Raw genomic sequence first — 13,199 nt, 5'->3', positions numbered from 1 at the left:
AGAGAGAATTCTCTCCGCTTCTCTCCCTTTCTCTCTCCTTCTCTCTCCTTCTTCCCCTTCTCTCTCCTTCCTCTCTCCCTGTTCTCCTTCTGCTCTCCTTCTCTCTCCCTTCTCTCTTCTCTCCTTCTTCTCCCTCTCTCTCCTCTCTCTCCTTCTCTCTCCTCTCCCTTCTCTTCTCCTCTCTCTCCTTCTCTCCTCCTTCTCTCTCCTTCCTCCTCTCTCTCTTCTCTTCTCTCTCCTCTCTCTCTTTCTCTCCTTCTCTCTCTTCTCTCTCCTCTTCTCCTCCTCTCTCCTCTCTCTCTCCCTCTCTCTTCTCTTTCCTTCCTCCCTCTCCTTTCTCTCTTCTCTTCTCCTTCTCTCCTTCCTTTCTCTCTCTCTCTCTCCTCTCTCTCTCTTCTCTCTCGTCTCTCTCTCTCTCTCCCCTCTCTCTTCTTCTCCTCTCTCTTCCTCTCTCTCTCCTTCTCTCTCCTTCTCTCTCCCTATCTCTCCTTCTCTCTCCTTCTCTCTCCTTCTCTCTCCTTCTCTCTGCTTCTCTCTCCCTCTCTCCATCTCTCCCTTTCTCCCTCTCCAGGTGCCAGGCCGTGTGGATGTGGAGGCGATGAAGGGGGAGGTGCTGAAGGTGTCTAACAGGACCTGTGAGAGCGTAACTGTGGTGGGGAACACTCTGGAGTGTACTGTCCCCATGGAGCTATGGGACGCAACCAACGAATTGGAGGTGGAGGTGAGGACACAGACAGAGAGAGAGAGAGAGAGAAAAAAAAAGAGAGAGAGAGAAACACACATACACAGACACTGAAACAAAAACACAGACCCCCTTCCAACCAAACTTTCAATCAACACTTCCAAACTAGCTCCATGAACTTCCCACTGAGTCCCCTCATCACTCCTAGTTAGACATGGATGAGACCACCCTACCTTCCCTTGGCTTTCTGAGCTCTCCACTTCACTTGAGACAGCCCCTTGTCTACAGAGACCACTACAGACAGCTATAGACCCCCCCAGTCTAGCAGACCCACTCCACAGCTCAATAAAAGCCTTGTTGGGCTGCCACTGCATCCATACAGAGGGCTCTGTGTGTGGTGTGTGTGTGCGTGTGTGCGTGCATGTGTGTGTGTGTGTGTATCCTAAGTGTGCCCATTGACAGGATTGACTGATGTCAGAACACCAGTGTGCAGTTCCTGCTTTGATAGATCATACAGTAGTTTACATCGTTCTGTTGTCTGACATTTTATTACCACAGTCACTAGCCAGGAAAATGTACAGATAACACCATATTCCATCATCACCCTGAACGTTACCGGAATGTTCAACTCAGACTTCCAATATCTCACACACAGTAGTCTCACCCAAATAGTATGTAATTGACTTAAAACTGCTTAGAAATGTCATAACAATACATTGTTAACCATAAACCTTTGACTTTCCACATTGTCTTTAATGGACGTGATTCAACCCCAGAACGTTAAAGCAACATGGAGCAGAAGACAGAGCCGTTTCATAATGATATAATTCAGGCCGGTAAAGGCAGAGGAACATGGCAAGAAGCAGGCCGTTTCAGTAATGATATAAGTTCAGGCTGGTAAAGGCAGAGTCGTGGAGCAGAAGACAGAGCAGTTTCATAGATGACTATTATTCAGGCGCTAAAGCAGAGGAACATTGGAGCGAAGACGGACCGTTTCATAATATATAATTCACGCGGTAAAGGCGAGATAACATGAGCGAAGACATGGCTGTCATAATGATATAAGTTAAGGCCGTAAGCAGCAGGAACATGGAGAAAGACAGGACCGTTTCATAATGATATCATTTCAGGCCCGTAAGGGCAGAGACATGGGCAGAAAGACAGAGCGTCTTTCATATGATATAATCAGGCCGTTATAAAGCCGAGGAACAGGGCGCATACAGGACCGTTTCAATATATCATATTAATTCCAGGCCAGTAAAGGCAGAGAACAACAAAACAAAAACATACTGAGCAGAAGACAGGCCGTTTCATACATCTTAATTCAGGCGCTAAGGAGGGAAACTGGAGCACGCAAACGGGCGTTTCATTATGATATAATTCAGGCATGTAAGGCCGAGGAACCTGAGCAGCAGACAGAGCGTTAATCATGATAATAATTCGGGCCCGTAAAGAGAGAGCGAACATGGAGCAGAGAGCAGGGGGCGTGTCATAATCGATATATTCAGGCCGGTAAGCAGACTGGACCTGGAGCCGAAGCAGAGACTGTTCCTCAATTGATGCATTCAGGCCGGTCAAGGACAGAGGAACATGGACGCAGAAGACACCGACCGTTTCATATGATATATCAGCCGGTAAAGGAGATGGACTGAGCAAAAGAACAGGGTGTTTCATTATGACTATCAGCCGGTAAGGCAGAACATGGAGCAGACAGACCAGCGCGTTACAATACATGGATATAATATCAGCGTAAAGGAGAGGAACACTGCGAGCAGAAGACAGAGCTTTAAAATGATATATTCAGGCCGTAAGGCAGAAGGAACATGGAAGCCACGAGAAGGACCGTTTCATATGATATAATCGGCCGAGTAAAGCAGATAACATGGACAGATAGACAGGCCGTTCATAATGATATAATCTCAGGCCGAAGGCACGGACTGGAGCAGGAAGGCGGGCCGTTTCCTAATGATATAATTTCAGCCCTGGTTAAAGAAGGAACATGGAGCGCAAGAAGACAGGCTGTTTCATACATGATATAATTCAGGGCCGGTAAAGGCAGAGGACATGGAGCAGAAGACAGAGGCCGTTATCATAATGATATAATTCAGGCCGTAAGGCAGAGGGACATGGAGCGAAGACAGAACCTGTTGTCATAAAGATATAATTGCCAGGCCGGTAAAGGCAGGGACATGGAGCAGAAGACAGGGCCGTTTCAAATGATATAATTCAGGCCGGTAAAGGCAGGAATCATGGAGCAGAAGATCAGAGCCGTTTCATAAATGATATCAATTCAGGGCCGGTAAGGCAGAGGACATGGAGCAGAGACGACGCGTTTTCATTAATGATTAATATATATCAGGTCTGGTAAAGAGAGGTGAACATGGAGCAAGAAGACAGGAGCCGTTATCTAATTGATATAATTCAGGCCGGTAAAGCGCAGGGAACATGGAGCAGAAGACGGGCCGTCTTCATAATGAATATACATTCAGGCCGTAAAGGGCAGAGGACATGGAGCAGAAGACGAGCCGCTTTCATTATGATATTTAATTCAGTCGCGGTAACAGGCAGAGGGACATGGAGCAGGAGACAGAGCCGTTTCAATAATGATATAATTCAGGCCGGATAAGGCAGAGGACATGGAGCAGAAGACAGGACGACGTTCATAATGATATAATTCAGCGTAAGCGAGAACATGGGACAGGCCGTTCATATGATAAATCAGCGTGAAAGGCGAGACTGGGCAAAGACAGAGCTCGTTTCATAATAATCTAATATCAGGCGCGTAAAGGCCAGAGGAACATGGAGCAGAAGAACGGGCGTTTCATACGAATATTCAGGCCGTAAGGCACGAGGAACATGAGCAGAAGACAGGCCGTTTTCTATGATATCATTAGGCCACGTTAGGCGGTAACATGGAGCAGAAGACCAGACCGTTTTTACATGATACTAATTCAGGCCTTTAAAGGCGAGAACATGAGCGAAGAACAGAGCCGTTTCCATAATAGAATTAATTCAGCCGGGAAGGCAGAGAACATGGACGCAGAAGACAAGAGCCGTTTCTAATGATTAATTCAGCCGGTAAAGCAAGGAACATGGAGCAGAGCACAGAGCGTTTCATATGATATAATTCAGGCGTTAAAGGCAGAGGACTGGAGCACGAAAACAGAGCTTGTTTTATAATATTAATTCAGGCCGGAAGGCAGAGGAACAGGAGCAGAAGACAGACCGTTTCATAAATGATATTAATTTTAGGGCGCGTAGAAAGGCAGCGAACATGGAGCAGAGACAGAGCCGTCTTCATAAGAATCTATTCAAGGCCGGTATAAAGGCAGAGAACATGGAGCTTCAGAACAATCGGCTGCAAGCTTCTCTAGAGAGGGGTCCAGCAAATTATACCCTGACCCCCTAGCCTCTGTCCCTGGCTGTCCAACACTGACACACCATAGTGCCACACCCACGCAGCCCAGAACAGAACGCCAGACCAGAGCAGACAGACGCCGAACAGCCCCAGACAAGCAACAGCCCCCAGACAGAGCCAGACAGCCCCAGAACGAGAAGACAGTAGCCAGACAAGCCCAGACGAGCCAGACAGGAGGCGGAAGACAGCCCCAACAGGCCGCAGGATCGACAGGGCCAGACAGCCCCAGACAGCACCAGACAGCCCCAAGCAGAGCCAGGGCACCCCAGACAAGCAGGCAGCCCAGACAGCCCCAGGACTAGCCGACAGAGCCAGAAGAGCCATACAGCCCCAGAAAGAGCCAGACACGGTCCGACAGAGCCAGAGCCAGACAGAGCCAGACAGAGCCAGACAGCCCAGACAGCCCAGAACAGCCCAGACCTAGCAGACAGAGCCAGAAAGAGCCAAGACAGCCCCAGAAAGCCAGCACAACCAGATAGCCCAGACAGAGAGAACCCAGGACAGCCCGACGCAGCACCCCAGACAGACGCCAGACGCCCCAGACAGCCCCAGACAGTCCCCAGACAGAGCCAGGCAGAGCCAGCAGCCCAGACAGAGCCAGACGAGCCGACAGAACCCGCAAGCAGACCAGATCGACAGAGCCAGGCAGCCCCAGACAGAAGCCAGGCAGACCAGACAGAGCACCAGGCAGCCCCAGACAGAGCCAGACAGCCCCCCGACCACAACACCGTTCCAAGCTCATTTCTCCCAACCTAATAATGGTAAAAGCAATATCTATGATCCAATCTGTACTCCGCTGTGGCTCACGCCACTCCAATTGTTAGAGAGAGAGTGAAGAGAGAGAGAGAGAGAGAGAGAGGAGAGGGAGAGAGAGAAGAGAGAGAGAGAGAGAGGAGAGAGGAGAGAGCGAGAGAGAGAAGAGAGAGAGGAGGACGAGAGAGAGATTGTGTGTGTGGGGTGGTGTGTGGGTTGTTGTGTGTGTGTGTGTGTGTGTGTGTGTTGTGTGTGTTGTGTGTGTGTGTGTGTGTGTGTGTGTGTGTGTGTGTGTGTGGTGTGTGTGTGTGTGTGTGTGTGTGTGCTCATCAGTCATTTAACCCTAGAATGGAATTGGAGTTTTCAACACACACACCATAAAAAATTTTTATTCTAGATGTAGTGTTACATCTCACTCATGTTCTCCGTCTCCTCTCTGTCGCTCTGTCTGTCTGTCTGTCTGTCCTGTCTGTCTGTCTTCGTCTGTCTGTCGTTGTCTGTCTCGTCTGTCTGTCTGTCCTGTCTGTCTGTCTGTCTTGTCTGTCTGTCTGTCTGTCTGTCTGTCTGTCTGGTCTGTCTGTCTGTCTGTCGTGTCTGTCTTGTCTGTCTGTCTGCTGTCTGTCTGTCTGTCTGTCTGTCTGTCTGTCTGCTGTATGTGTGTGGTGTATTATGTGTGTGTGGCGTCAGGCGTCTGTCTCAGTGAGTTCTGGCCAGGGTGATGTGGCCATGAGCAGACTACAGAGGGCTGCTAGCGGCTGGGTGTGTGTCGAGTCCTGCTGCTGATGTTGCTCACCTCGTTCTCTGGAAAGGAGGAACAAACACATACGATATGTCATGTGTTATTTGTGATATATTTTCAACTGTGTGTTGTGCGTGGTGCATGTTGTTGCATGCTTGCCGCCTCTACTGGCTGTGGGATTGTGAGGTGTGGAGCTGATGGAGCACTGGTGGAGCGCTCTATCCTTCTCTTTCAATGCTGTGTTGCTCTCTCTCTCCCTCCTCTGCTACTGCCTCCCTCCTCCTCTCCCTTTCCTGTCCCCTCCTCCCCCTGTACCCCATCTCTCTTCTTCTCTCCCCCCTCTGCCACGCCCACTCTCTTCCCTACATCCAATCCTCTCCTTCTCTCTATCTCTCCTCCTACCACCTCTCCTCCTCGCTTCTCATCTCCTCCTCCTCTCCCTCCTCCCCTCTCTCTCCTCTCTCTCTCTCTCCCTCCTCTTCCTCCTCTCTCATTCTCTCTTCTCCCTCCTTCTCTCCTTCTCTCTCTCTCCTCCTCTCCCTTTCTTCTCCTCTCTCCTCTCTTTCCCTCTCCCTTCCTTCCTCTCTATCCTCTCCCCTCGCTCTCTCTCGCTCTCCTTCCTCCTCTCCTCCTCACTCTCACTCCCCCTGTCATCCTCTCTCTCTCTCCTCTCTCTCTCTCCTCCTCTCTCTCTCTCCTCCTCTCTCTCCTCCTCTCTCTCCTCCTCTCTATCTCTGGTCTCCAGATCTGGCTGAGGGTAAGGTTTGGTATGACGGCAGGGCTCACATTCAGCACTTGGATATGTTGGCTAACGCCCGGAGCGTCAGCCCCACTAACGAAATGGTGTCCCACGAGTCTTTGGACTATAGAACCACCCTGCCGGAGGGTACGTTTCCTGACACTACACCACTGGAGCGGTTACTCTGACCCTAACACTAACCCTGTACTAACAACACCTGCCTTTCTTAACCTTAACCTCTAACTTCTAAAGAGATGGCCATCTAACTCTGTGTTGACTGTTTTTTTATTCTTTGCTTCATACCTGATGCCTATTCAGACCTGGGAAACCAATGACATTAATGTATCGATGGAGGTGAAAACCAGAAGGCACTCCAACGTCCAAGAACTAGAGTTGCCCATCCCTGCCTGCTCCTCTTTCAAAATAACCCRCACGTTTTCACTCATGCAAACTCATTTTCCCTCCCCTGCTTCCCTTCTCCCCCCAATGACATAAAGAGAAACTACCTTTCTCAATTTTCTCTTCCTGTAATGGGCAGGTCTCAGGTTCCCTCTCTTCCTTTCTGTAACCATGACTCTCTCTTTCTCCGACCTTTCTCTCTGGCATCACTCTGTGATCATGTGACCTATGTTGACCTCTAACCCTGACCCCTGTAGTAATTGACCTTTGGCTATATTGTTTCAGACCAGGGCGTGGAGAGGCCAGAGTCATGCAGGGGGGCTCCCCCTATCTACGGGAGCCATGGGGAGCTGCTGTCCCCCAGATTGGGGCTCGGAGGCATGGGTCTGGGGGCAGAGGGGGAGCTGGTGTCKCCTCTCCTGTCGGCCCCGGTCCACATCGACCCGTCCCAGCTGCACCCGGACCTCCTGAAGGAGGTTCAACATGTGGTCATCGCCAGAGAACATCTGCTGTTACATTTTAACCAGGTCATCGGCAGAGGTCAGTGGGATGATCATACACGTGTATATACTGTACACACTTCTGATACATGAACACATACACAGGTACAGTGCACGCAAAGACTCCCACATCCATGAACACGCACGCACGCGCGCACACGCACGCACGCACGCACGCACGCACACACACACACACACACACACACACACACACACACACACACACACATTACCCTAACACAGACTCAGACACACTTATAAAGCCATTAGGGAACCTGTAGGTCTCTCAAACATATCAGAATCCATCTCCATAGGGGATACACCTAAATACACTTTAGAATCACCTTGTAAGAGCTTAATGACCAACATTATCAAACCACCAGGTTGGACATCCAGACATAAACAATCACCAGACATTATATTGTGGTCACCAAGTGGGGTGTTCACTACTTCACTATATCACTATATTAGTTTGAAGGAGAAAGGCCTTTCTCTGTTATTAACATCTCCACAATGTTCGGGGACAATGCTCCCAAAAACTGCCTCCTCCCCCTTAGCTCAACCCTCGGGGAAGCCTAGGGATTCCGAAAGAAGAATTATGGGGTGGGGTGATTTGTACCCGGGTAGCATTGCAAGCTCCATTGTTGATCCGTGTGGTGTAAGCTGAGCCGTCTTTGGATCTGCAGGGATTGTGATGGGAGAACGCCTCAGAGAGTTCTCTACGCTCCTCTAGCTTTAATACCCCAACACCCCTGCAAAGCTGCACTGAACCCTCTCGACCACATATAATTCAATAAGGGCCACGGTAACTCAGAGCTGAGATAGGGGGAGATATAGCCTCCCACTGCTATGGTTACTACTGTAGGGTGCTGTATGAATGGCCCTCCAGTAAAGGGTTATAGAAGTCACCTAGGCTTCAACCAGTGGTGGGAAAAGTACACAATTGTCATACTTATCATGCAGAATTGTCATACTTATCATGCACAATTGCCAGTAAAATACTACTTGAGTAAAAGTTGAAAAGTATTTGTTTTTAAATATACTTAAGTATCAAAAYTAAAAGTATAAATCATGTAAAATTCCAGACGGCACAATTTGTTTGCTTTTCTAATTTACAGATGGCCAGGTGCACACTCCAACTCAGACATCATTTACAAATTAAGCATTTGTGTTTAGTGAGTCCACCAGATCAGAAGCAGTAGGGATGACCAGAGATGTGCTGTTGATAAGTGTGTGAATTGGACAATTTTCCTCTGCTGCTAAGCATTAATAATGTAACGAGTACTTTTGGGTGTCAGCAAAAATGTATGGAGTAAAAAGTACATTATTTTCTTTAAGAATGTAGTGGAATAAAAGTAAAAGTTGTCGAAAATATAAATAGTAAAGTACAGATACCCCAAAAAACGACTTAAGTTGTACTTTAAATTCATTTTACTTTACACCACTGGCTTCAACAAAGGGAAATCTTGCTTTTCTGAGTGACTGACTGCTCCATTGACATGCCTCCAAATGACTTAATGGTCTAGAGAATCGGGTGCTTAATCCTCGTGAGCATAGTTCATAAACAAACYAATAGTTTTGGTGTCAAGGATTCCTCAGTGTAAAGTGTGCATTGTCTAACATCAAGCACTCAGGTTGTTGCTTATTTGACATCCTCTTTATTCTTCTTCATACAGGGCACTTTGGCTGTGTGTTCCACGGTACCTTGTTGGAGGCTGACGGACAGAAGCAGCACTGTGCCATCAAGTCTCTCAACCGTGAGTACTGCATGACCACAAAGGCACAGTTCACCCCGTCAGTGTTCATTCAAATCTCATTGCTCTGATATGTCACCACACAACAARGTTAGAGGGCTTATCTCATCTCTTGAACGTGCCATGGCAGTGTGTCCTGCGGAAGGAGGATTGAGATGGATTGGCTCCTGGTGGTGAGGATGACATTAAGGTCCCCCTCTCTCTAATTGTGTAACCTGTCACTTTACCCTGAGAGATGAATGTRCTAGATAAGTCTTCCACAAGGCTTCGGGAAGCTCTGCCGCTGGGCTGGTGGTAACCCATAGCGATAGAGGGTTACCACTGCCTTGTTCTCTGAGCCTTGGCCTTCTCATTGAGTTTACAGTGACCTAAAGTTCCCCAGGGAGCTTTAAAGAAAATAAAGACGTTCCCCAGGGAACTTTGTCACTGTCATGGAAAAGGCACATGGTTTGGAGAATATTGTAGGTGATGTCACCATGTTGTTTCTGCAGTAGGCAGATAGTTCTCAACATCCAGCTTCACAGCCTTGTTTTCTTAGATATTCTTTGATCTTTCTTTTACTCAGCACTAAATGGCGAGTCATCCTTCTTTGCTTCTGTGTGTGTCGTCATCTGGTAGTTACAGTGAAAGGGCAATCAGACGTTTTATCTTAGCTAAATGAGATTCTGTTTCAAACGAGATTAGAAGAGAAGGGGAGGGGGAAAGAGCAGTGACACCAGGAGCACTGATTCGATTGGATACTGGGAGTGTGTAGCAGTAACCTATAGGTTTGGGGTAGGGTCACAGTCCCTATGCTCAGACAGCCTGGAGACTGGCTCCTCATGGGCTCCTAACAGTGGTATACAGTATAACTCAGGTTTAGATGGCACAACGGTAAAGAGATAGAGGTTTATGGCTTGATGGCCTGTTTTTGTTTGCYTTTCTGTTGGTGGTCCATCTAACAGCACATGATTAAACTTTAATGTCAGGTTGTTGTAAAACAGAATGTGTTCTCTTCTCAACAACTTGGTTAAATAAAGGCAATAAATAAATAAACAATGCTTTAATATCTTGCTGTGTTTCAGGGATTACTGACTTGGAGGAGGTGTCTCAGTTCCTGAAGGAGGGGATCATCATGAAGGACTTCAGCCACCCCAACGTGTTGTCTCTCCTGGGGATCTGTCTGCCCCCTGAGGGCTCTCCTCTGGTGGTGCTGCCATACATGAAGCACGGAGACCTCAGGAACTTCATCAGGGACGAGACACACGTAAGATMCACACACACATACACAAACTCTAGTCATACAATCACCTTTATAAGTCATATTGTTTTGTCTGTAATAATGACTGATTTAGGCCATTGCAACTGAAACATTGTATATTTAAGTACAGGAATAAAGCATGGGAGCAGCATATACTGTAGAGATGTGGYGTCTTCATTTGATCAKCCTGTTGCAGGAAATGTCATGCACAYCAGACATGCAAACTTGTAGTGTATTCAAGGTTTAAAAGGCTTGTAAAGTTTAATTTCCACTTAAAATGTTCAGACTTGATTTCCCCTACCAAAAATGTATCAACCCCTYCAAAAATTACAATTAATTATAATCCACACAATACTTCACATTTACTGTTGCTGTAGGATTATTTTCCTGATGTGAGAAACTGGTCAAATTAAAATCCTACATCTGTATCGCATGCAGGCTATTCAGTCTTTTTTGGCCTAGCACCAGTGGATACATTTGGGATGRGCATATCACCTAAACACACCCTTCCTTGTTTCCCCAGAACCCAACAGTGAAGGACCTGATGGGCTTTGGTGTGCAGGTGGCCAGGGGCATGGAGTATCTGGCCAGCAAGAAGTTTGTCCACAGAGACCTAGCTGCCAGGAACTGCATGTAAGATCTGGAACCAACTGTCAAATGCAATGTCAGACAGTCAGTGTATGGAAGTGTAGTCACCATTGTAGTGAGAGCTAACGCATTGTCATGCCATACAGTCATGCATACTTTSAGATGTTTTATTTTACTGGGTGCCATTTTGCTCCAACCATTACAGGTTAATAACACTCTAGTAAGAATGTCTGAATCCAACATGACTGCCAGTTTCCCCTAGCTCTGTAAATCTCCAGTAAGGCTGTGGTTGAAGCCGTCCCTCTCTCCTCTGATAGGCTGGATGAGAGCTACACAGTGAAGGTGGCAGACTTTGGCCTGGCCAGGGATGTGTATGAAAAGGAGTACTACAGCATCCACAGCAAGAGTGGAGTCAAACTACCGGTCAAGTGGATGGCCCTGGAGAGCCTGCAGACACACAAGTTCACCCCCAAGTCAGATGTGGTGAGAGCCTACACACACACACACATGCAGACATGCATGTACACACACCATTATCCACTTATTAATTCACTTATAGTTAAGTGATAATGCTCGAGAAGCCAGTGTTTGGAGGATATATTGTCTTGGACCGGCAAACCGTGCCAACATATCCTCAAACACCGGCTTAGAGGGCATTATCACTTTTATACAACGCGTTACCAACATATTCAAATAATAATTGACATATTTTCATTAATTTTCATTAATTTATACATACCATTTCATCCTTCCATYTGATATAGTCCTGACACAAATCAAGGGTTCTACCCAAGCCAGCTGGTCGTTCGTTCTATCGGTTAGGTTGCCAGAGATGCAAACCGGTCGTGAAGTCTTTTGGTTCTATATCAATGGACGCGACCCAGTCGTTCATTCTAAATGTTCCCCCTTGCTTGCTGGCTAGCCAACTACGGAAAACACAGTCACTTCAAACAATGAAGAAAAAATAACAGCAAAGTAGCTGCATTTGCATTTGTTTAAGATGTTTTCTAGTGACATTTATTTGGATACATTCACAACAATGAGCTGATGATGCCGATTTTGCCTGGCATCGGAAATGTGCTCTATCATCAGGACACTGTTGTTCAGAAGAGCTAGCCAACAACACAGATAACACAATCACTTCAAACTGAAACTGGAAAGACTGCAAACTAGCTACATTTAGTTTTGTTTGACCTGTTTTTCTAGTCTAACCAAATGCTAGTCTAAAAGAAATGAGAAATGATATCTCAATGCCTTTTTCCAGTGTAGATAAAGTTTATAAATTGCCTGGTTGAGCTGATGAGACAGTCAATTGCGCCGTGAGATGGAACAGTGAATAGGCATTTCAACAGTGAATAGCATCCAAGAAGAGACCCTCGCCTTGTATAGTATTACATAACCATTCTCTTATCTATTCAAACTCACACACACTATTACTCTACTACCTCTACACACACACACACACACACACACACACACCACATCACGCATGTTCCTATGATGTGCCCATCCACAACCACACAGAAACACACACAGTATCGATGAGACCTATGATAATCAGCACAACCTTATCTGGCCTGCTACCCTCTCAGCCCCACTCCTTCTTAAAAAACACCACCTACTGTTTATTTCTATCTGGTTAATGTACAGGGTTCTTGTCCTGCTACAGTTTCTGTTTATAGGGTTAGCTTGTCTCTGTTACAGTTTCTGTTTAGGGTTAGCTTGTCTCTGCTACAGTTTCTGTTTATAGGGTAGCTTGTCTCTGCTTGCTACAGTTTCTGTTTATAGGGCTAGCTTGTCTCTGCTACAGTTCTGTTTATAGGGCTAGCTTGTCTCTGCTACAGTTTTCTGTTTATAGGCTAGCTTTGTCTTGCTCTACAGTTTCTGTTATAGGGCTAGCTTGTCTCTGCTACAGTTTCTGTTTATAGGGTAGCTTGTCTCTGCTACAGTTTCTGTTTATAGGGTTAGCTTGTCTTGCTACAGTTTCTGTTTATAGGGTTAGCTTGTCTTGCTACAGTTTCTGTTATAGGGTTAGCTTGTCTCTGCTACAGTTCTGTTTATAGGGTAGCTGTCTCTGCTACAGTTTCTGTATAGGGTTAGCTTGTCTCTGCTACAGTTTCTGTTTATAGGTTTTTTTTAGCTTTTGGTCTCCTGTTAACAGTTTCTGTTTAAGGTTAGCTTGTCTATGCTACAGTTTCTGTTTATAGGTTAGGTTGTCTATGCTACAGTTTCTGTTTATAGGGTTCTTGTCTTGCTACAGTTTCTGTTTATAGGGTTAGCTTGTCTTGCTACAGTTTCTGTTTATAGGGTTAGCTTGTCTCTGTTACAGTTTCTACCTCTATAACTCTATATTCACAAACCTTAGCTGCATTTAACACTCCTCCTAT

General features: G+C 46.6%; 1 protein-coding gene across 1 annotated transcript in view; it reads left to right on the top strand.

Annotated features, from left to right (window-relative positions):
- Positions 1-13,199, top strand: part of LOC111961046 (hepatocyte growth factor receptor-like) — a 118,788-nt gene that overhangs the window by 101,296 nt on the left and 4,293 nt on the right. Inside the window, 8 exon segments of the mRNA XM_070439877.1 lie at positions 572-793; positions 4,129-4,449; positions 6,289-6,478; positions 7,016-7,270; positions 8,907-8,987; positions 10,049-10,230; positions 10,748-10,857; positions 11,130-11,295. Coding sequence (XP_070295978.1) covers positions 572-793; positions 4,129-4,449; positions 6,289-6,478; positions 7,016-7,270; positions 8,907-8,987; positions 10,049-10,230; positions 10,748-10,857; positions 11,130-11,295 — 1,527 coding nt within the window.

The sequence above is a fragment of the Salvelinus sp. IW2-2015 genome, linkage group LG4q.1:29 (assembly GCF_002910315.2).
Source record: "Salvelinus sp. IW2-2015 linkage group LG4q.1:29, ASM291031v2, whole genome shotgun sequence".
NCBI lineage: Eukaryota > Metazoa > Chordata > Actinopteri > Salmoniformes > Salmonidae > Salvelinus > Salvelinus sp. IW2-2015.
This window is presented reverse-complemented; position numbering and strand designations above follow the sequence as displayed.